The following is a 21376-nucleotide window of genomic DNA, read 5'->3' on the forward strand; positions in this document are numbered from 1 at the left end:
GAGCTTAAAAGTTGACAAGGATTTAAACTGTGTCTGGAAATACCCTGAACATTGGGAGGTGTCCCATTAGCTATTCTGAAATAAAACAGACCCAAACAATAGCAAACAATTTCAGTTAGTGTGCTATTTACCTCTCTGATTAGAATTGCTATCCGCCTAGTTAATATTCATAGGAAACAAAGCTTCTATTTAAGGGTGCCTGTGGGAGTGTCAGCCCTGCGCAGCTGTGAGAGATTCAGTATGTTGAGAGGCAGGTCAGCATTGGCCTGTCAGCTCTGCGCAGGTCTGGAGAAGCAGCAAGGCTTTGATGAGAAACAGGCCTTGGAAGAAAGATCAGAAACTGCCAGACTCTGCTAAGGTGGCAGGAAGAATGGACAGCTGCAAGGCTGAGCTGTGGAAATGTACTGTGGAGAGAGGGTTGATGGCTGTCTAGTTGCTGATTTGCTTGTTATGAAGTAAGAGCTTGAAGGAGACCGTAAGTATGTACTGTTGTAAGAAGAAGAGAGAAAAAAAGAATAAACGGCCCCTGCCCTGCAGAAAGAAAAAAGAACACTTTGACTTGTGATTCTGGCCGCTACAGGTGCCCAGTGTTTCCTTATTCAAGGCACATGTAAAGAAATACCAGGAGATATGCTGCCTTGCATTTTGAATTGTCAGGAGGAATGGGAGCCACTACGGTGTTCTGATTGATTGTGCTGCTTTTGCATTCAATTCACTGATGAACTAAATCGACAATCGTCTTGAGCGTCCTGAGTGACTTGGTTTAGAATAACCAGAAATATGGGTATTTATCAGCAAACAATGGTTTTACTGAGTGTCAGTGCAGTTCAAAATGAACTTTAACAGCAAATTTCCTATAGAGGCCAATCATGCCTTCTGTGTACAATGCGAATGATCCTTTTTTGGGGCTATGACCTTTTCAGGACTCACAGAAAAGTCTATACTCTTTTCCGACAAGACACTGACATATTGTTCTTGTCCATTTCCTAGTCTTTTCAGCCATCCTAAAACCAAAAGCAAATGAAGAATCCCAAGGGGAGTTCCTTTGAGCTGAAGATGAATCAGTATGTCCAGCATGGACAGTCTTGTCCTATGTCCTTTTCTTTCTCAACCTTATATCTAATCAAGATGGTGCCATCTGGGTGTTGCTAACAGCAAGAAATATGTGTGTGTGAACATAACCATTCTGCATTAAAAGGGAAAATGGAAGCTTTAAGAATTGTTAAATCTGAATCAAATATCTGTGTTTAAACAATGTGTAAGTCACTGTGTGCTGCTGATTGCCCACCATAAGCTTGCTGATATTTTTTTCATTAGTTTCTGTTCTCCGTCTCTTTGCCTTGTTGGAATATGTAAATTAATGAATCTGTTTATATAGCATCAGGTTGCTTTCTGCCATTAGATTTTTATCACCATAAGAAAATTTAAAGGCAAGATTTAAATAAAACTTAAAGGTAAAGGTTACTTTGAAAAATTACTTCTGAAGTTCAGTGAAATTAAGGTATATAGGCAACCCTGTGACACAGCTTGTCATGTATGAACTTCTGTATATGAAGAAAAGTGGAGTTTTTTGGATGTAAATAAGTAATGGACATTTTTGGAAAACTGGACTATAATTACTTTGAAAATCAGCAAACCTGAAAAGATCAATTTAGTACTATACTTTCTATTGGGACCATTTAACAAATGGAACATTTTAGTCAATGAATAATGAAAAGAGGGGGGTAACTTGGTAGGCTTTTTTAAAGGTTGAAATGAGATGGTTGCTAAAGGTCTAAGTACTCTTGTTTGTTTTCTTAATAGTACAGAGTTTAACATTATTGAAGACTTGTTGATCATTAATTCTTCTTTACTATGCTGAAGGTGGGCTTGGTTCCACGCTCATGTAAGTCCTTGAAGGCTTCCACTAATTTCAGCAGCCTTCGCTTGCTCTTTGTATCACCAGTATTGCCCATTAACTGGCAAAGTGCCTCTGGGACTGAAGGTACCTCTCAAGGTAAAAAGGGGAAACCCAGTACTTTCAAGATACTAACTCAACCTTGCAGAACTTGCCAGACAATTTCTGCACATACATATTTCAATCACTTTCTTAAAATCTGTTCATTACCTTTTGGTTTTTTTGTCATCTTCCTCTCAGGACTCTATTAAGTGGCTTCCCAAGTCTCCTAAACTGTACAGTGGCCATAACTGGAACTCCCAGGGCTCTCGCTGGGCCTTGTTGAAAGGAAAGGAAAGTATTCATGGTGATAACCTGTACAAATTCAGCGCTGCTAATGGAAAATGGAGGGAAGGAAGGATCAGTCCTGAGCAAGAAGCAGAAGAACTGGAGGATCCTGATGATGTAGGTAGTCTCCTTGAAGTCAGGAGAGACAAGTCAGGAAACTACAATCTTCTTGCAGTGCTATGCTACTGAGCACTTTGGGTTAATGGGAGGCTGCACTGCCTGTAGTTTCACATCCTTGCTTGTGCAGAGGGTACAGAATCATGTTCAATGTTTCATTCCTTTACTTGCTTGCAATTGAACAATCCATCCAACCCCCCAAGAGTACAGTGCAACTTGCAGGTTGAGTAACCTGAGCAGTGATGAGATATGGTTTTTATTTTACTCTTACCTATATCCCCAGTTACCTAGACCCCTTCATCTCTTTGAAGTAAGTAGGTTGTTGGCAGTGCTTGAAGCTTGGTGTCTCCCAGGAACTGCATAGTAGAAAAACGAAGTTGCAGTGTTCTTCCATTACATGTTTGGTTTTGGGTAGTGCTTTTCCAGGATGCTGACATCTGTGAAACCTTGGATGCTGTGGTTTCTCTAGCCTGTGTCCACCAGGTGTCTTGTCACCTAGGCAGCAGCTTGACTGTCTTCTTGTTCATGGCCTGGGAAAAGGAGGTTGTGATTGCACTCGTTCAGCCTTTCCCTTTCAGGGCATTGCTCACCAGATGTTTGCTGGGAGTTGGAGATATCGGGGCTCCTGCTAGTCTGCCAGGACCTCCACTCCCTTCCTAGCTCCCAACTGCTGCTGGTATGCCCGCTCCTCCACCCCCCACTCCCAGCTCTTGCTCCCAGCCTTTCTCCCCAACACCCATGGCACCCCAGCACTGCTGATGGGTCCAGGTTAGTCAGCCTGGTGCTGTTAAAGAGGAATCTGTCTCAAGAGAACAAAGATAATGAATGATTTACGTGAGTTAAAGCTAAACAAATACCCTTTTAATTTTAAGCAAAAAAAGGAAGCAGTCATGCCTTGCTTGTTCTCCCCAGGGTTGGCGATGATTCATTCCATCCCAACCAAAAAGAGATTGTGGGAAAACTCAGGTACAGATTGAAAAATAAAGTGTCCAGTGGGGTTTCTGTACAGAAATGGTAATGTCACTGCTTTTTATTTCTGGTATAAAACTTCCAATCTTAGGAAGGCATTTAGGGGGTTTATTTTCAAAAGTGTTGACCTTTGTTCACTGTATCATTCTACTGCCAACAGAAGATACAAAGATTATGGTAATGTGAAGATCTGATTCAACCTTACCCATCAAATTAAGGAGCAAAAAATCAGCTAAATATAAATAAAGCATCCATAAAATGTGAACAGAATTTGAACATCATGGCTGAATTTAATTTAACCAGTTTGCCACACATAACTGATAACTGGAAAATGTCATTGTGTTTTTCAGTCAAACTTGTCTGAAGCTTTAATTGTTTGGTGGATGTGCTTTAATTACGTATTTTTCTTTTAAGTTTTTTTTGTAGTTTAGCTAAGCATAGGGTGACATTGTCAGTTCCTCACTGCATCTTGGAGTAGGTACAGCCTAGAGCCAGGCTTCAAAACAGGCTTTGGAATGCCTCACCTTTAAGGTGTACTTCATTTGGACCCCTAAATCATTAAGTTTGCATGTCTCCACTCACTGCCATTTGCAGCTAAATATTGTCAATCCAATTACTTAAACTAAATTTTCTCTTAGAGATGTAATTGCAAGGTAGGGACCTGCCTTCCCTCTCACACCTGTGCTCCCGAAAATAGAACACAGACCTTGAGGAACTGTGAGAAATGTTTTATTTTCTGTATGGAAAGCCCTTTCCTTTGCCTCATGTGTGGTTCCTTGCCCTGAGACAGCCGATTCAGTGCTACTGAGCTGCCAGAGGCTGCCCATAATAGTCTCATTCTCATGCTCCATCCTTTTTATAGGGCACTGCAGGGTTTAGTTGGGTATGTGTATGTTATATGTGCTTGTGTGTGCCAGGGGATCTGGAGAGGCTGTATGAATCCCAGTCCTCTCCCTGTTCCCAAAATTTCCACCCCCATGTGAGAGAAAACCATGCCCAGAGAAATAATGGTATAAGAAAGATACTTGGACATTAGCTTTAAAGTTGCAGTTTTGTCTCCAGTGAAACAAATCCTAACGTACAACAATGTGATAGAGAGGAACAAATCCACTTTACCACAGGTAGGGTCTGGGTATCAGATAGGTATTCTCCTTGCTGTCATTATGTTTACCTTTTTTATCTTTAACCCCCAGGAGCCTATTTCCAAGTTTTCCGGCAGCCTTTTTGATACTGATGATAGCATGAGAGATCAAAGAAACACGAGAACAGCTCTTCAAGAAAAGCACAAGTCAGCAATGAAGGGGAAGACGCTTCCAGGGACTAACATTAAGGTGCAGCCACCTGTCTTGGCGGTGGGCAGCTTCCCTGGAGAGAGCAGCCAGATCCTGGAGGAATCGAGGGTGATGGATGTGCCGCAGCCCCCGCTGAAGGTATTGGACTGCTGCATGGGCTGGGCTTGCCGATGGGTGGCCTTCGCTTGTCCATGAGGATGTCTGTGTGTCCGTGGGGAAGTCTGCTTCTTGTGAAAGGCAGTTTATAAAAAAACCCTAAAACTTTCTTTGTAGCCATTCAATACTGTCTCATTTTATATATCCAACTTTGGCATTGTAAGGTCAAGCCAAGGGTGTGTGCAGGTGGGCACTCAGCTGAGTCTTCACTTAATCCATGGTTTAGGAGCAGTGGCATGGCCTTACCCTCAGGGCATGAGAAAGCCTCCGTCCCTTGAAAAATGAAAACTTATCAGCAAGGACTGCAAGATTTGGGCTGAAGTTTATGGAGAAAGCTCTGCTCTGAACTCAGTGGATATATCCGGTCTTGGCATGCTTTGGAGCACATGTGGAGGAAACATGCTTTATGGGTTGGCTCCCAGGGTGGGCCAGTACGGATCACACCTCTGCTCACCACCCGTGGGGTGGGAAATGCAGAATTGTGCTGCATCCCCAGGGTCGTGGGATGCAGTGCCAGGAAAGGCAGCTCACCTGGTGTGACACCATGCTGGGACCTGTCACCAAAGCATTGCTGGTGATGATGGGCTTGTGAAGTCTTGAGCGTGTGGCTAATGCAACATTTATCAGGTTGGTTTTCATCTGACAGATAGGGTATTTTCATACTCATCTCAAATTCCTAAAAAAGTATGTTATATGTGCAAGAGTAGCTGCATACATATGTTAAATTCTGGAACGCAGCTGTGTTGAAATATTCTTAATTATAAAATATAATGGGTTACTCAATTCTGAATTGTCTTAGTGATCTGAAGCAAATCAGTGAAAATAAGAGCATTTTGCTAATGTGATAAGGTGAAATGCAATTTGCATTCAGATTCCACTACAGTATAGCAAGGTGCTCTGTAAATTCAATGTAATTTTTTTTTTTTTACTAATTAGCAAATTTTTACTTACTACCAAGCATATTATATACTAAAAAAACCCCCAAACACAAAAACCAACAACAGGGGGGAATAGTTCTTAAATGTAAGCTGTCTTTGGAACTTGAAGCTAATTTTATTTGCCCTTTGTTGTGAATTCTGTAAATTCAAAATGTTATCTAAGATTTTGTACTGAGTTTTTACTGATACCAGCAGGAGGAGAATAAACTAGATTAGATGACAATTCATGCTGCTTTTTTAAAAGTTTCCTGATATTTTTACTTTTAGGTCAATGCTTAGAGTACTGTTAAATCTTTTGATGAAGTTAACACATACATACAGAAAGCCTGTTTAAAGAAAATTACTGTAATAGTGCTCAAATTCAGTTATCTGTTCTCAAAAGAGTTGAGAGTAAGCAAATCAGACTGTAGATGAGGTTCCAAAGTAAAGGTTTTTAATGAACTTACCAAAAATATTTACTTTTACACTCGTCCTGTGTACTGGCATTGTTGCCATTGTGAATGCTCAGTAAATTGGTGGGTTTTATGAAACAACTGATTTGGTCAGCAGCCTTATAAACAGCCTTATGTGGTTTTGGCATGACTCTTAAAACCTGGAGAAGTAATGTGTTCTTGGTGTTATTGAAGAGTAGAGACTGATCTTGCATGTGCCAGTGCATAGCACTATTTTTCTCTGAGCTGAGCTCTAGAGGGGCAAATCTGCTGGTGTGCAGAGGTTTTCATTGGTCATGTAATTAATAGGCAATGTTTTTGATTAATCAGGCCACTTACCCATTATAATTCTTTTCCAGATAACCATTACTGTGTGCAGTCAAATGGGGAGTCTTGGTATTAGCATTGCTGGTGGAAAGGGCTCATCTCCATGTAAAGACAATGATGAGGTGCATTTCATTACTCAAAATTTATCTAGTAATCATTAGAAAGAAACTGATGAACAGTTCTTTGAAGCTGTTGTGTTTTGTTGTTTTCTTTCTGAGGTTGTCCTCAATTTAACATCACTGTCTTCATAATAAAGCTAACAAGGATACACATGGTACTTATTTCCCAAAGTAGAAGCTGGCAGTAGATGGGGAAGCTCCTGGAGGGAAGATTTTGGAGATAAAACCTGATGTAAACCAGTGATTTTTCCAAAGACAACCTGATGGCTGAAAAACCTTTGACTAGTTTCCAAGTTCTACCTTATTTTGGGGTCACTCCCTTGGCAATCCACATGCCTCTCCCACCCCATTTGCTCATTCCCAGGAGCTAACTTGATTTGAGAGAAGTATTTCTCACATCTTCTCACTTAATTATCATTTAAATAAATCTTTGTTTCCCAGTCTGTCGTCCCCCATGGCACAGTTTAAACAATTAATGACTTCTGTTCATTGTGTTTGTCAGCCATGGAGGCTTTTTTTTTTTTTTTTTTTCTTGCTAATGTGCTAAGACATTTAGTTTTTATTTTAATAGAGGCAACAGAACAAGTCTTGAAAATTAATTACTTCCTATTTGCCTTTTTCATCTAAGAACAATGAAAGAAACCTTGTCAGGTCTGAAACCTGTCTTTTGTGTTACCAGGGGATCATGACCGCACAGCTGCCAAAAGATGGTCCAGCAGAGTTGGCTGGGATACAAGCAGGAGACAGAGTGGCAGAGGTAGATGGGTTGTGTTCTTTTGTTGTTATGTTTAAATCTAATCACTCAAGAGTTAGGGAATTTGAGATCATGATCTAAGCTTGCCTTAGCTTTTTAGATATTTCCCAAACTACATTATCAAGAAATTATAATGACATTAAATTGTAGCATTCCTTCTATTATATTCTGGTTTTCAGATCTTTCTGTTCAAGGTGCTTAACAAAATATTACTCACTTAAGTGGTTGATTCGTCAAGGAAAATAACGGTCTTGGCAAGTAGTTATGATACCACAGCTGCAGTTGTACTTGGTTCAAGAAGCTTTCCTATGACATTGTATTAGATTTACTATATGAGTTCATTGCAGTTGTTACAAATAAATATAAACTAGAGGAGCTTATTTCTCGAAGGTAATTTTTAGTTGAGAGAGAACAGCTCAAAGTAACTCCCCTGATGGAGGCTTACAGTGCCAAGGAATAAATGTGTGTCTAGGGCTGCTCCACCTCAATCCTCATTTTTCCTAGCAGAAGCCACTCTCTTGATCTTCAAGAGGTTCCCAAGAGCAGTGGTGATCATGTACAGTTTTGTGATATTTTTGACCTACTGTTTAATTTCCAGCTGCTGAAAAAACTAGAGTGGGAGGAGAGCCTCTACAAAACTACTTTGAGATGAAATTGGTCCATAGTTTTTTTCAACTCTTGGTTTTTTAAACTGTCATTTATACTTGCCTGAATTAATAGTTCTTCCTCTAGCATACTCCTTGTTGAATTAAGGTAGGATAGAGCAAGCAATATTGTATGTCTATTAAATTGCTAGGAATAAGGATACAACCTGTATCAGCCAAAGACAAATTAATGATAAATTAATCTACTGATTTTGTAAAACTATGCTATAGAATTGTTAATAGAGGATTGTGTTCCACAGGACATGTATGGGTGTTAGTTTAACATTTTTTTAAAAGGTTAATTATGGATAAAATTCTGTATCATTTTACCTTTTTTATTTTATGAAAGGATTATCCTTATCTAATTTTTGTATTTTAATATGTGTGAGAGAATTTTAAATAATTCTTTACATATTTCACATTATTAGATCATCAGGGAAAAGAAATCAGGATTTTTAGTTGCTGTACCTTTAACTTTTGAGCGGAGTTTCTGATAAAGTCAGTATCTTAAAAATCAACTACTCTGCTCAGTTCCTCCGTGAGCCTATAATTCATTCTTATTTTTGGGGCTATTTGAAATATATTAGCTACTAATTTCTGTTCATTTAATGAATAGTGAGACCAGTAAAAAAGAGAAGAAATCTGTGTTCCATACTGTTCTATCCGGTGCTGTTATCCTACAAATAGTTATGATTTCTCTGTCTCCCACAAGATGGCAGAATCATTCATCTGTTTAAAGAACATAGAAAAAAAAAATCTCTTGCTTTTTGTATGTGTGGGAGATGAGAAGGAATTAATGCATTCATCTGTGCTATAGGAGTCCTAATGTTTTGACCTCAAGACTAATATATGTACAAATAACCAGCATTTTTCTCTTAATACTGCGTATTCCAACTTCTTATTCTTGAACTGACTGTTCAGCAGTTCAAATATACAGTATGTTAATCAGAAATGGGGAACAGCAAGAACTGCAGTTTTATTTGCTTTTGTTGTTGCAACCATATATATTACAATAGGGCCAAGCATTTGTATACTTACTTGAGAGGGAGAGAACTGATCTTCTTAAGCAGCATTCAGAATAAAAATATGTGTTTCTGCTGCTTTGTTTTTAAAGGTATCCCTCGTTTCAGAACCCAATGCCCTTGATGCTGGTCCTGCTGAAGTTTCATCCAAGGGCAGCCCCTTCCCGACAGTAAACCACGTCATAAAAGTAAGTAAGATGTCCCCAGTGAGTAACAAATCATTCTTAGCAAAGTACTTTGTGTTGTCTGTCATTAATGATAGTAAAGATGGTAAAGACTGGCACAAAATTTGTGAGTGGCTGCGCAAGAGGAGAACATGTACCAAAAATCAGTGACCCCACTGTGCGTTTACTTGACTGTTGCTGTAGCTGGGAGGTGGCTTCTGGATAAGCACCAGTGCAGCAGACCACAGCTTTTGAAGCACTGTGGTTTGGGGGCTGTAAGAGTGGTGTCCATTCCCCACAGCTTAAGTGTTTATTCTGTTGTTTGGACTCTTTCCCTAGCTAATGGAAGGAGCAGCATCTCCGGGGTGCCTCTTTTAGGAGAAAGAGGTTGAGCTGCTACCTAGAAGTGACCATTTTTTGTCTTTTGATTCAAAGGGGAACTTGAGTGACAGGCTAAGACTGCACGCCCATATTTTAGGTGGCTGATGTCAGACGGCACGCATCACAAAAGGAAATGGCCAAACCTGCAGGGTGGCTTTTAGAAATCTGACCCACTTTTGTGAACTTTCCTAAAAAATTCAACCCTCTGAAGACCTACCTCAGTCATGGCCATCTGCCTGCACACTTGAGGTTATGACTTTACTAGGAAGATACAATAAGATCGAGGTATCTGAATGGTTAAGGTCAAAAAGCATCCTACTCATATTAAGCCTGAAATACCAGGAAACAACAACTGTTTCTCCTACAGCAAATGCCAAAGGAATGCTTTATTTGATTCCTCTTCCTCCAGCCTTTTCCAGCCTTCCAGCCTATCCTCTTTCAGGAATACCATTCACAACCCAGCTAATGGCAAAAATTGAAAGTTCATCTATTATATAAAAGACTGTAATCAAAGACCACATTCAGTTTTTATTAACCACTCACATTTTGAAAAATAATATGATTTGTTAGTTGACTGAAAAATAAGCAAATGGACCATGCAAATGGGGTTTCCTCTGGTTTCCTATGTGGATTACTATTTATGAAGGGCTGAGCTTCAGCTTTTGTCTATGAGATGGACTAACAAAGGTTTTGTCTTATATTCAGTTGCTTAAATAAATTTATTTTGAGGACTCCCGTCTCCAACATCATCTTGTGAAACATTTAGACCAGTTTTATTTTCCAGTTGAAAACACTTCCACAATTTTTTTTTCCAGCTCTACTTGGTAGGTGTTTCTTACAGTCTTAACCCACATTGCAGGAAGCACGAGGCTTCCTGTTAGAGGAACCACTGTTGAAAGGGTTGATGCACACATTGCTAGTGGCCTGGATCTGTTGCAGTAGTATCTGACTTCTAGTGTTTTCAGCCAAAAAGAAGAAATTACCATTTTTTATATTATATGCCTCTTGGAAAATAATGCCCCCCTTTAAAGTTCTTAATCTCCAAGGGGAGGAGGAGGCACATTAGACCAAGCTACTTACCTTAGAGCATGATGTACAGAGGGAGTCAACTGGCTGAATATGTTCCAAGTGTCAAAAGTAGTCAGTGTCCAAATTCTGTCATGGAGGAACATTTGTATTTCTGTTTTTGTTTCTTTTTAAAATCAAAATCTTTGTGCTGTAGCAAACTGTGTATGTTACTGCCTTTAACTTAGAGCAGCATTCGTCAGTCTTAGGCTTTATGGGCTTTTGAGGAGTATCCTGCTGACTCAGCAACCGGTTAGTATCTTATCTGCTCTTGCTCTGGGTTTACTCTGGTGAAGTTCCTCTTACTCCTCAGTAACTGTCTTACCTGAAAAATGTTTACAGCCTGGCTTCTTATGGAGGACATGCTTTGCATGTTCAGATAAGCAGATGGCAGTAGGACCTTAAAGTAGAATCTTCTTCTTTGCTAGGAATCTAGGAAGGTTTGTTTCCTTCATATTTTTCACTAGATTTCAAGAGAAGATGTGTGCTTCTGTATCAAGGGAGGGAAGGAGAGAAGCAAGGTGGCAAAAAATTTAAAGTCTCCTATTATTCTTCCTGCAAAGCTGAATTATAGGCTAGATGATGACCATCTTCCTTCTGCTTCTCTTCCATGTCATCACTGCTTTCTGCCCTCCAGAAGAGACTCTCTTTTCATTTTTATTTATTTTTACTGAATTTTAATAAACTTACTCTTCATATATGCTATTAGTGATAATATTTCTCTTACTTGCTAACCATAGCCCTCTAGCCATCTCTTGCCATCACCCATCCTGTCTCTGAGCCTGGTGCTCTGACATTACAAAGGGTGATGCTGCTGCCAGATTCAGGTTTGCTCTCTGTTCTTCATGGGCCCGGTTGCTCTAACTTCTTCTAAAAGGCTCATTTGAATTGTTAACTCATCCAGCCAAACTCAATTTCAAGTCCTTTGTGCCAGCTTTAAGATTTCATGACAGTGTGAATGACCAGTAATTAATTGGACAAACGATGAAAAGTTCTTTCACTCTGAGTCAATGTTTTGCAAAGGAAAAATGAGAATTGCCTGTGGTTTTGGTTATGATTGAGTATTTTATTGAAATGTAGAGGTCCCAGAACTTTAATTACACTGAGATACTTTTTTACATACTATATTTTAGACTTGTCTCAGCTATGTTAGTCACACCTCAAAAATATGGAATCTGTTTATTTGACTTTGTTTAATATGTATATATCAAAATAAAAATACTTTAATTGAACTGAAACCAAGTCTTTGGATTTTAAAATGGTAATCTTAAAATAAAGAAATCTATGTAAAGATGTGCATCTTAATATAACAGATTAGAACCACAACTGATATGGCTATCTACATGTAGACTGTGTGTAAAATATTGCATGTCTAACTATAGGGAGAAAAAAAAAAAAATCAGGGAACAAACATTGCCAATAGTGCCCCATGCTGACTAACAGAAGGAACTTTAATTTAGAATCTGGAGTATTTCCACTTCTCTATATTTCTGTCTTCTGCCCTGTGCTCCTTATTTTCTACTCATCCTCTCAGACATAGAACCAACTCTGCACAATCTTTCTCCATTAAAAATATTTTCATTCAAGCTCAGACTGAAACTCCCAGTGGATTTTGTCTGACTGAATGGAAAGTGTTGACAGGTTTCAGCATCTTCTATCACCTCATTACGTGCATCACCACATCATCTTCTTTGATCCATTTTTTGGGCTATCAATATCATGAGGATATTAAATACTTTGTAATTAAAATATTTTTAATCTCTTAAAAATTTTAGTCTAGTACTTCAATTTAATTCTTACCATTTTATTTTCTTTAATTGTATGCCTTTGCCCTGGGAATTTCCTCAATTAATTTTTTTCACCAGGTGTACAAGTGTACTTATAATGAAAATTTTCAAGTAAGTTTAAAGTAAGAGTTATCAATTAAAAGTGATTGTGTAAAAGAAACTTACAACATTGGAAAAATCTGAATATCTTCTTCAAGTTGATAAAACCAAATGTTTTGGTTGTTCTGTTAAAAATGCAAAGATATCGAATGTTCCTAAGTATGGTGAGAAAGCAGACAGCTTCAGTGTACTAGAACCTGTGATGTAGATGAAAGTGAAATGCTCCTGTGCCTGTAGAAAGTGAATAAACATATATACTGTGCTCCCACAATACGTAGGTTGCTGGTTTTCTGCCTTTCTCCCTCCATGTTTAGATGCAAGTCATGAGAAACCTTACATGGATGGGAGTCACAGCAGATCTGTCTTAATTTCCAGCTGATACAGATTTTGCAGGAAAAACTCTTGATGCACTTTATACCAGTTAAAAATCTTATCAAACCCTTTATTCATCTGAGCAGGTTAGTTCTAGCCATGCTAGAAAATTGTAATCACACAACTTAAACATAGTAAAACTTTTTTCTTGTTTCTTTAGTCACGGTCTTACTTCTTTCGATTTTAAAGCAAAACCAGTAGAACACTCAGGTCAGAGAAGACTATAAAAGAAGATAACTAAAGTGGGATTCAGAATGTCACTGTCATCATCAAAGACAGATTTCTTCTGAAACTCGTTTCAAACAGTAAAGACCTTGCTCACAGACAGTGTTTGCTTGACCTGTTCCCATAACACCATATGACCTAATATTTCAGTCTTCAAGTTTTTTTTACGAAGAACTGCTTTGTCTTCTCTAAAACATTTTCATCAATCTTAATCTTGTCAGGTAAGGGTGTTGGTATTTGTGTATTATTATTTTTTTATTTTGACAAGGTATGTGAGTTTTAAATGTCAGGAGTCTGACTTCTCACTGCCTTGCATCTTGTGTAGGTTTATACACACTTGTGAAGAAGCTCATGCACAACCTTGCTGGCTTAACTAACCCTGTACTGATCGTGTGAGCTTCAGCGGAGTGTAAGCACCCATCTGCCATGTGATCTTCTCCATTTCATCTGCTAGTTTGATGCCGCTTTTATCTAAGTAACTCAGTATTTCTGAGTCAGGATAAAAGATGAAAGGTGTGTGGTACAGGCGCTATATTTACCTCCATAGTGTAGTGGTTAGGAAATTTATTTGTGAGTTTGGGATTAAATTCCTGCTCAAAGAAATGCTTCTACTTGCACAGTGTATCTTTTTCTCTCTCTTTCTTTTAAGTAGTTTCCTCACAGGACTTGTTCAGAATCGACTCACTTAAAACTTTAAATTCTTGGATTTTGCAGAGCTTGTAATTAAAAATACCAAATAGGAAAAACCTTTAAAAAAAGTCATTAACTGATTTTTTCAAGATACCCTATTCAAATACCTCAAAGTTAAAGAAGAAAAATCTACAAAGTAGACTCATCATATGGTAGACAGTATAAGCACTGCAGTCGATATACGCAAAAATACATCCAAGACACAAGGAGACTCAAGCAAGGCACCTGGAACCATGCTGCAGGACATATTTGAGAATAAGAGAGGATGAATGTTTGAACAACCACACAAATGATCAGCAACATCTTCCCTTGTGAAAGGTGTCCTCATGGACTCTGAGAATTCAGCAGGGAAGGAGGCTGTACTGAATTCCTGCAGGCATTCAGGTATGACCATTGGCTTTCATGGGACTGATGAGCTTTCTTCAGAATCAAAGGGTTGGTAACTTGGGCTGTGGGAAGCACAGCTTATGTGGGCCATACCTTTTAAGTCTCCAAATGTGATCAAAGCGATGCATTTTCTTCAGTGTTTTTATAGCATGAGGCCATAAATGATGACACAGAAAGCACTTAAATGAAAATCTGTGTATCACGTTCCAATGTCAGGGAAGTCACTACCCAGTGGTGCATTCTAAGATTAAAGAAATGGAGTAAGAACAATTTTCATAAGCAGTTTGACTCATATAAAAGCCCTTTGTGTCTGATGGCATTGCAGATTTGACAGAATAGACATTGATCTTTCATTTTTGTCTGCTACAAAATGTGATGGTGAGTTTGACTGAACTTCTCCTTCCTTGCCTTGTGCATTGTCCGTGGGAGGCATTGAACTGATGGACAGGAAGAACAGAAAGGAGCTTCACTCTAAATGTGTCATGTCAAAATGTTGTATCTACTACACACTGGGAAACAGATAAAACAGTCAAGGTATTCTCTTGCTATTCCAACAAGTACTGGAGAAAATAACCAGTTTTAAACCTGGCCTCTAAAATATATCAATTTCTAGAAAATTCCCACAGGAAATTTTAGGAAGAAGGAAATTCCCAGAGGAAATTTTAGGGAGAAGCACTTGCAGCGGCACTTGTCTGGTGCATCAAACCTCCAGGAAATCATGATGAACTGAATTAGATTTTGGAGCACATCACCAGTCACAGTGTGGGAAGAGCTACGAGCTCAGGAAATAGGGATGGGCTGGTGGGGTAGCCCCTGCTCAGAGCCCTCGCTGGGCTGCTGCATGCAAAATCAAGGCAGCACATTCAAAAACACAGTGGCAAAGCTCAGGTGCAAGTCTTTGGCAGTGCTTGAGAGCCATGTGGCTGCTCCAAGTGTAAGGGTAAACTGAATTACGGTGCTGGCATGAGCCAGCCACTCCCTGAGCACAGCAGCATGGGCCATCCCGCTTTCCTTTGGCAGAGGTCTGGTGTCTGACCATTTATGTTCCTCAGTGTGTGGGAGAGGTTTATATCTCTCTTTCCACCTGACTTCACAATTTCTGCAGCTTGGCCACAGGCCTCAAAAGCAGTGAAATAGCACTGTAACGTGCTGGGGAAAGGGATGCAGCCAGGGATTTCTGAGACAAGGAGTGTTGATGGCGGACCATAAAACACACGCTGGTTAAAATGTTCCTAATAATATGCTATAAAAGAGAAGCTGTGTTGAATGCCTAGATGGGGTTTGCAAATTCGTACGGTTTCATACATGTCACTGCGCATTAGGTGTTTTTGTCATGCCTCCCTTGCCTCCTGCCCCATTTGCCTTCCGTGCTGCATGCTGGCTGCTCTGCCCCCTTCTGCCTGGCAGAGAGATTGCTTATGGGTAATAAATTCACAAGGAATTAATTAAATCTCTTCCCCTTCTTTACCTTCTATTTCCTGTATGTTTTCTCTTGGGAAGAAGGTTGCTTTTATCTGTTGTCTCTGTCGTTGGAGTGAAACGTCACATATCTTCCATTTAAAAAGCCACCAGATGCCAGTTTGGTCTGAACCGTACAGCAGTTGATCAGCCCATGCTCTGCTGTTCTTGTTGGATCCATTTTGGCATCTTCTTTTTAAAACTATTACTTAAAAATCCATCTGTGTAACATTTTTTTAGGCATGACTAAGTGCCCTCCTTCACTTTGAATTTGATTTAGAGAGTTTCTTCTATGAATACAGTCATGATCAAATGCAACCTTTTGCATCTAGCATGTTTTCATTGCTTAGAGAGAAGTCTGAATTTCCTGTTGTTCAAGTCTAAAATTCTACTGCCATCACCAGTGATGACAAAAGAGGTAAAATTAAGTATGAAATCATAACATTCATGAGGTTTACATAAACCCTTGTAAATACTCTCAGCTGGGTAGATTATTTTATTTTCCCCAGTTTCCACCAGCCTTAGCACTGGTGTCAGTGAAGATCAGCTGTTAAGTCAAATTTCAAAAATATGTACTATTTAGGTATATGGAGTTGAACTAGGTAGGCTTTCCTATTAGAGGTATTTTCTAGCTGGGGAGTATTTTCTTTAGAAAGTGTTCTGTTTGAATTAGTGTTAAAAATATGACTGGTTTTCTTCCAAAAAGCCAATCAAAATCCTTTTTCCTTACCTCTATTCTTTCAAAATTGGGCTTTTCATGTGTCATATCACTTCCTGATTTGTAGCCTGTCCCCAATGGCTGGCCTTGCTCTCAGCCATGCTTTGCCCTGCTGCTGATGGTTATGCCTTTCATGTGAAGCTTGGGCTTTAGCTGTGACTATTGCGTTGAGAGCTTTCTTCTTCCACTAAGATTTGGGGGGGGGAGGAATCAGGGGAAGGGGAAGGCTTTTAAAAGAGAAAAAAGGTGATGGGGTTTGTTCTTGGTTTTGAAAAGGTTATAAAAAGACATAATGAACTGTCCTTTATGGTCTGTTCTGCAACCTTTTGGACAAACATTTTTATTAGAAGTGGAAAAGGAAAGCATATGTGCACAACAGGAAGTTAAAAATTATTGGATGTTAACTGGTTGGCAAGACATTTATCATGCTTTAAGAAGATACTTTCAGCTGAAGCATCATACCTAGTTGTGGGTTTGTTCCTATCCTGTTTCAATACGACAGAACTTTTGCAGCAAAGACCACAGCTGAATTGCCCCAGGTTATTTAGATGGATTTGTTTTACTGTTTCTTGCAGTGGACTAGTAGTTGAAGGACTCCAACTTTCAATGGAGGGTGGTAATTCAATTAAGTAAGAGTGTCTGAAATAATTTGATTTCTAGCTATGCCTGATTTAAACAAAATGAAAATTTTTAGTGTATCTTTATAGTGTCCAAAGTCATAGTGTTCATGCTGAAAAAATGTAGGAAAGACACAAACAAGGTAGTGAAAGAAATTCACTATGTGAACACATTGGTTTTGGTACAGGACATGTCCTTTGTGAATTTTACTTTCTGTGCACTGAAAATATAATTTCAGGGGAATAAATGAAAATAGTAACTTGTTTCAAATGATTAGTAATACATTTTTCTGAAAAAGCATTCTACATATTTTGATGGTTTGAGATTGACTGGTACTTCAGGTATTATTTTAATAATGAGTGCATGATGATGGAAAGTGAGTAGGAGGACTTTGCGATTTCAACAGAAATCTTTTAAACAAGTTCAGACACTATTCAGTAAAAACTAGTGGAGTAAAACAATGGAACAACACAGGATCCTGGATAATCTGTCCTCCTACACCAGGATCAATTTATTCTGAAGAGTTACTAGTAGAAGATTAAATTCTACACCTTGCTACATGCCTTAGGCAAGCGACTCTTTTAAGCCTCAGCTGCCTGTGCTGGAAGGATTTTCCTTGTTTCCATCCTAAATGTTTCTGTCTTGCCCTGTCTGTCATGGGCAGCGGAAATAGTTTGCTTCTCTTTGCTGTGACATTTTTTTTGCATGTTCTATCTTCCCTCAGTCATGATGCACCAGGAAATGTATGTCCAAATATGAATATTAAAGAAAAGCTCCAAGAGCAAAGCTTGCCTGTTTAGTAGTGTGAAGCTGCAGTCAATGAAGATAAGCATGAAAATCTGAAAGCAAGGGTAAAATCCCCCTGGGATTCTGGGAAGAGAAGCACCGGACTTAAGAAAAGGATTGAACACAAGATAATGCAAGTTTAGAGTTGTTGAGTTTTGTTACTTTTTAAAAATCAAAACTGGAAGAGGAAAGGAAGCTGATAAAGCTTAGATTGTGATTTTCCTGGAGGCAGGGTGAATGTGAAAGCAGTGACAGAAAGACTGCTGGGTTCCTAGGGGATAGTTGAGTGAAGATGGAAATGCCACTGTGGTTAGAGCTATGATGTGTGTTTCTGACATCCATTTTGTGCTTTTTTTTTTGTTTTGGTGGGGTGTTTTGTTTTTGTTTTGGTTTTTTTTTTTTTTTTACAGGAGATTAACTTGTAACTTTTAATGATAGGAAAGAGAAACCAGAGGCCTGAGTCTCTTTTCACTGAATTAGATCTTGTACAAATACATATTCTATTACTTAATTAGATTTGCTCTCAATTTGCAGTTGTGTAGGTGACAGAATCCACAACCAAGAGTTGTTTTGCCATTGATACCTGTGATTCAGCTGTGAGGAAATTGGGGGTCCTCCATGTCCCATTGGGGAGGTGGGAGCAGAGCCGGACAACTGGCCACAGTAGTGGGTTTGGGGACAGCAGTGGTATGGGTTTGCATGAGGCTTGAGGGGAGAGCGGTCAAGGACGTGTGCAGAAAGCAGAGGGACAGCATGTGGCTGCAGTTGGACCAGAATACTTGGTTTGTTAGAGAAACTCAGCAGTATGTCTCTGAATCAGCATGAGTGGGTGTACATGCGAGCTTTCATCTGCCTGGAGAGGATACAGAGGGACTGCTGTAGATCAGAGCTGAGCCCGCTCTCCTCTTGGGAGCGCAGGTTTCCAGCCTTTGCAGCACTTCTGGGATGAGATGTTGTTCGTCCTCCACTGTAGGAAGTTGGTCGGTCATTTGGTGCCGGTTCCTCTTTATCTGCAGCAGCATGAAAGACTGGATGAAAGACTTCCCTCAACAACATTTATTTCCCAGAAGCGGTTGATACAGTTACCGTACAAATGTTGGAGAAGCATGAACCCGTGGGCAGGTGGTCATCTAATGGGGAATTAACCAGGGGCATTGGTAGGAGGGTCGTGCTGCCGGCAGGGAGGGGATGTCCTCCAGAGGCTCCACTGCAGCTCAGGTGCTAGAGGTGTGCAGGCTTTCAGACCGTGGGCATAGGAGAGAGAGTGTCATCAAGGAAATGAGATGAGTTTTTCAGAAAGTTGTGAGAGCCTAACTACAGCTTGCAATGTATTGACCATTGGGAGAAATGTGAGACTATTTGTGTCAGAACCAAGCATCCTATGGGATTTGTTCCTCTAGCAATATTGTTACAATCTCAGATTTGGGGTTCTTTCAGATACAGATAATTAATTAAAAAATTTAAAAATGAAGGACTGGTCTTGGAGAAATGTGCGTGTCTTTTTTGAGTGGCACCATATGCAAAGAAGGGTCTTCCCTGGGCTTTGAACAGAGCTCAATGAAATGCAAAGCCGGAGATTTCTGCAGGGGCATAGACCTCTGCACTAGTTTTTGAGGTGGCAGGATTTCAATGTATGACCAAGTATACCACCTGTACGTATAGGATGTGCATTTGCTTGCACGTGCAAGCTAGGTGGGTTCCAGGCCCCCTGAGAGTCAGTGGAGTCAGAGCTAACGCAGTCAATGGAGCCTGGGGAATAAATCATTTTACTTAAATGAAGAAACCTACTGGCTGGCCAGCTGAACAGCCACGAAGCACCTGTGTGCTTGTGTCATTTCTTAATAATGTACAGCAAGGAAATAATATCTAAACAATTGAATTGTGTCAACATTAAACATTCTTATAAAGTGTGAAGAAATGCAGCAAAGTAGCTGATAAATAAGAAATACTACCTTTCTTGAAAATATTCAGACTACTGGTAAGATGGACATTATATTTATTACACATTATTATATTACCTGCTCATTAGATATATTGACTTACTGTTATATCTGTTTTCATTACATGTTAAACTTTTTTTGAAAATTAGTAAAAAATAGGATGACTTTGTGCATCAGAGTTAAATTTGTAATAATGCATTAATTGATACAACCATTACTGATACATTATTTGGCTATACATTAAAAATCTGACATCCTCTTTTCTCAGTTACAGCCTTTAAATTAATTTTTAAATGTTACAATATAGTTCTCAAAGAACACAAAATTCTTGGCCAAAAAATTTGTATGAATCAAATTCATGTATACGTATTTATTAACTAACAAAGTTACACAGTGATATTTTGTCTTAATTTTTCCCTTAAATATATTTTGTCAGCAAAAAGCCAAAATATGCACATTTTCAAGATCAGTAATTTATATGCTTTATGGTCCTTAATGAATCCTTTATTGCTTTCAGGTGCATGAATTTAATGAGTAATGGAGTTAAATAAAAGTAGATGTATATTCTTCATATTTACTTGTCCTTAGTTTTTAAAGATCTTTTTATCTATTTTTTTTCTTTTTTCCTATGTTGTATTTTTTTTTAAATTAGCTAATGAGATGAAAAGACAATTTATCTCAATTTTGCTTTAAGTATCAATGCAGTCTTTGGCATAGAACCTGTCAGGAAGCCCCACGGCATTACATCTCGCATGTTTTTCTCATCATCTGCTTCCCCTGTCCTTATAAAATAGCCCCTTTAAACACTTCCCTGCTCTTGATCTGACTCTTTTCTCTGAAATCTTTCACATCTTGCTGAAGATACCTCGGATAATCCTCACACGCCCTTCCACTTCCGATGAAGATACTGACCAGTTGCCCCCCGACCCAGATGACTTTGAGCCCGAGGAGCCTGACAGCGCAGAAGGCCATTCCTATTCGGACTGTCTGAACAGTGCTTTTTATCCTCCCTAATAAAGTACTTTTCTGGAAAGAGTTCATGGGTGGTTTTCTTTCCCATTGTTCAATTACTTTTAATGTAGTACTTGAACCGCTATGCCTTATTTGTAGGAAAAAACATTACATGGAGGATGGATTTGAGCTGGGGGAGAAGAACCTGTTCGTATTTCTTTGCCTTGAACTTTCCTTCGGCCAGAACTTGTGCACTTGTAACAAAATGTGCTGGGTGAGGTTATGTGAATGTCACCGTGTGCTTCAATAGCCACTTGTAAGGGTGTCCTACAGCACCTAAATGCAATGCTGGAAAGAGCAGCTGATTTCTATTCAGAAGGTACTTTACCCATTTGGAAACACTGAAAACATTTGTATAGTTAGGGTTTTTTTAAAAAATCTTGAGTCCATATTTTGTCTGTATTGCTCACCCTTTTGTCTACCCCCAGGTTCCTTTGAATTGTTCCTTTTAATGTTGTTTTCTATGAGAATAAAAAATCCTTTCTGTCTTTTAAATAGTGTTGTTTTTTTTCCCCACAGAGAAATGTTATTTCCATTGGAATTCTGTATCCTATTATAGCGTAAGAAAGAATAGTTTCTTCAGGCTTATCAGTAATGCAAACATATATCAGATTTGAACAGGACCTGTAAGTTACATTTTATTAGACCTAAATGCAGGAGGCATCTTATGCAGCTATCCACC

The 21376-nt window shown here is 39.1% G+C and overlaps 1 protein-coding gene across 1 annotated transcript in view; it reads left to right on the forward strand.

Annotated features, from left to right (window-relative positions):
* The window catches only part of LRRC1 (leucine rich repeat containing 1), a 101709-nt gene extending 80596 nt beyond the window's left edge, over positions 1 to 21113 (forward strand). The window contains exons 15-20 of the mRNA XM_074895766.1: positions 2138 to 2341; positions 4504 to 4740; positions 6487 to 6576; positions 7253 to 7330; positions 9086 to 9181; positions 20545 to 21113. Of these exons, the coding sequence (XP_074751867.1) occupies positions 2138 to 2341; positions 4504 to 4740; positions 6487 to 6576; positions 7253 to 7330; positions 9086 to 9181; positions 20545 to 20697 (858 nt within the window). The 3' untranslated portion in view covers positions 20698 to 21113. The remainder of the gene's footprint in view (positions 1 to 2137; positions 2342 to 4503; positions 4741 to 6486; positions 6577 to 7252; positions 7331 to 9085; positions 9182 to 20544) is intronic.
* Positions 21114 to 21376: the final 263 nt, after the last annotated feature.

The sequence above is a fragment of the Athene noctua genome, chromosome 1, assembly GCF_965140245.1.
Source record: "Athene noctua chromosome 1, bAthNoc1.hap1.1, whole genome shotgun sequence".
NCBI lineage: Eukaryota > Metazoa > Chordata > Aves > Strigiformes > Strigidae > Athene > Athene noctua.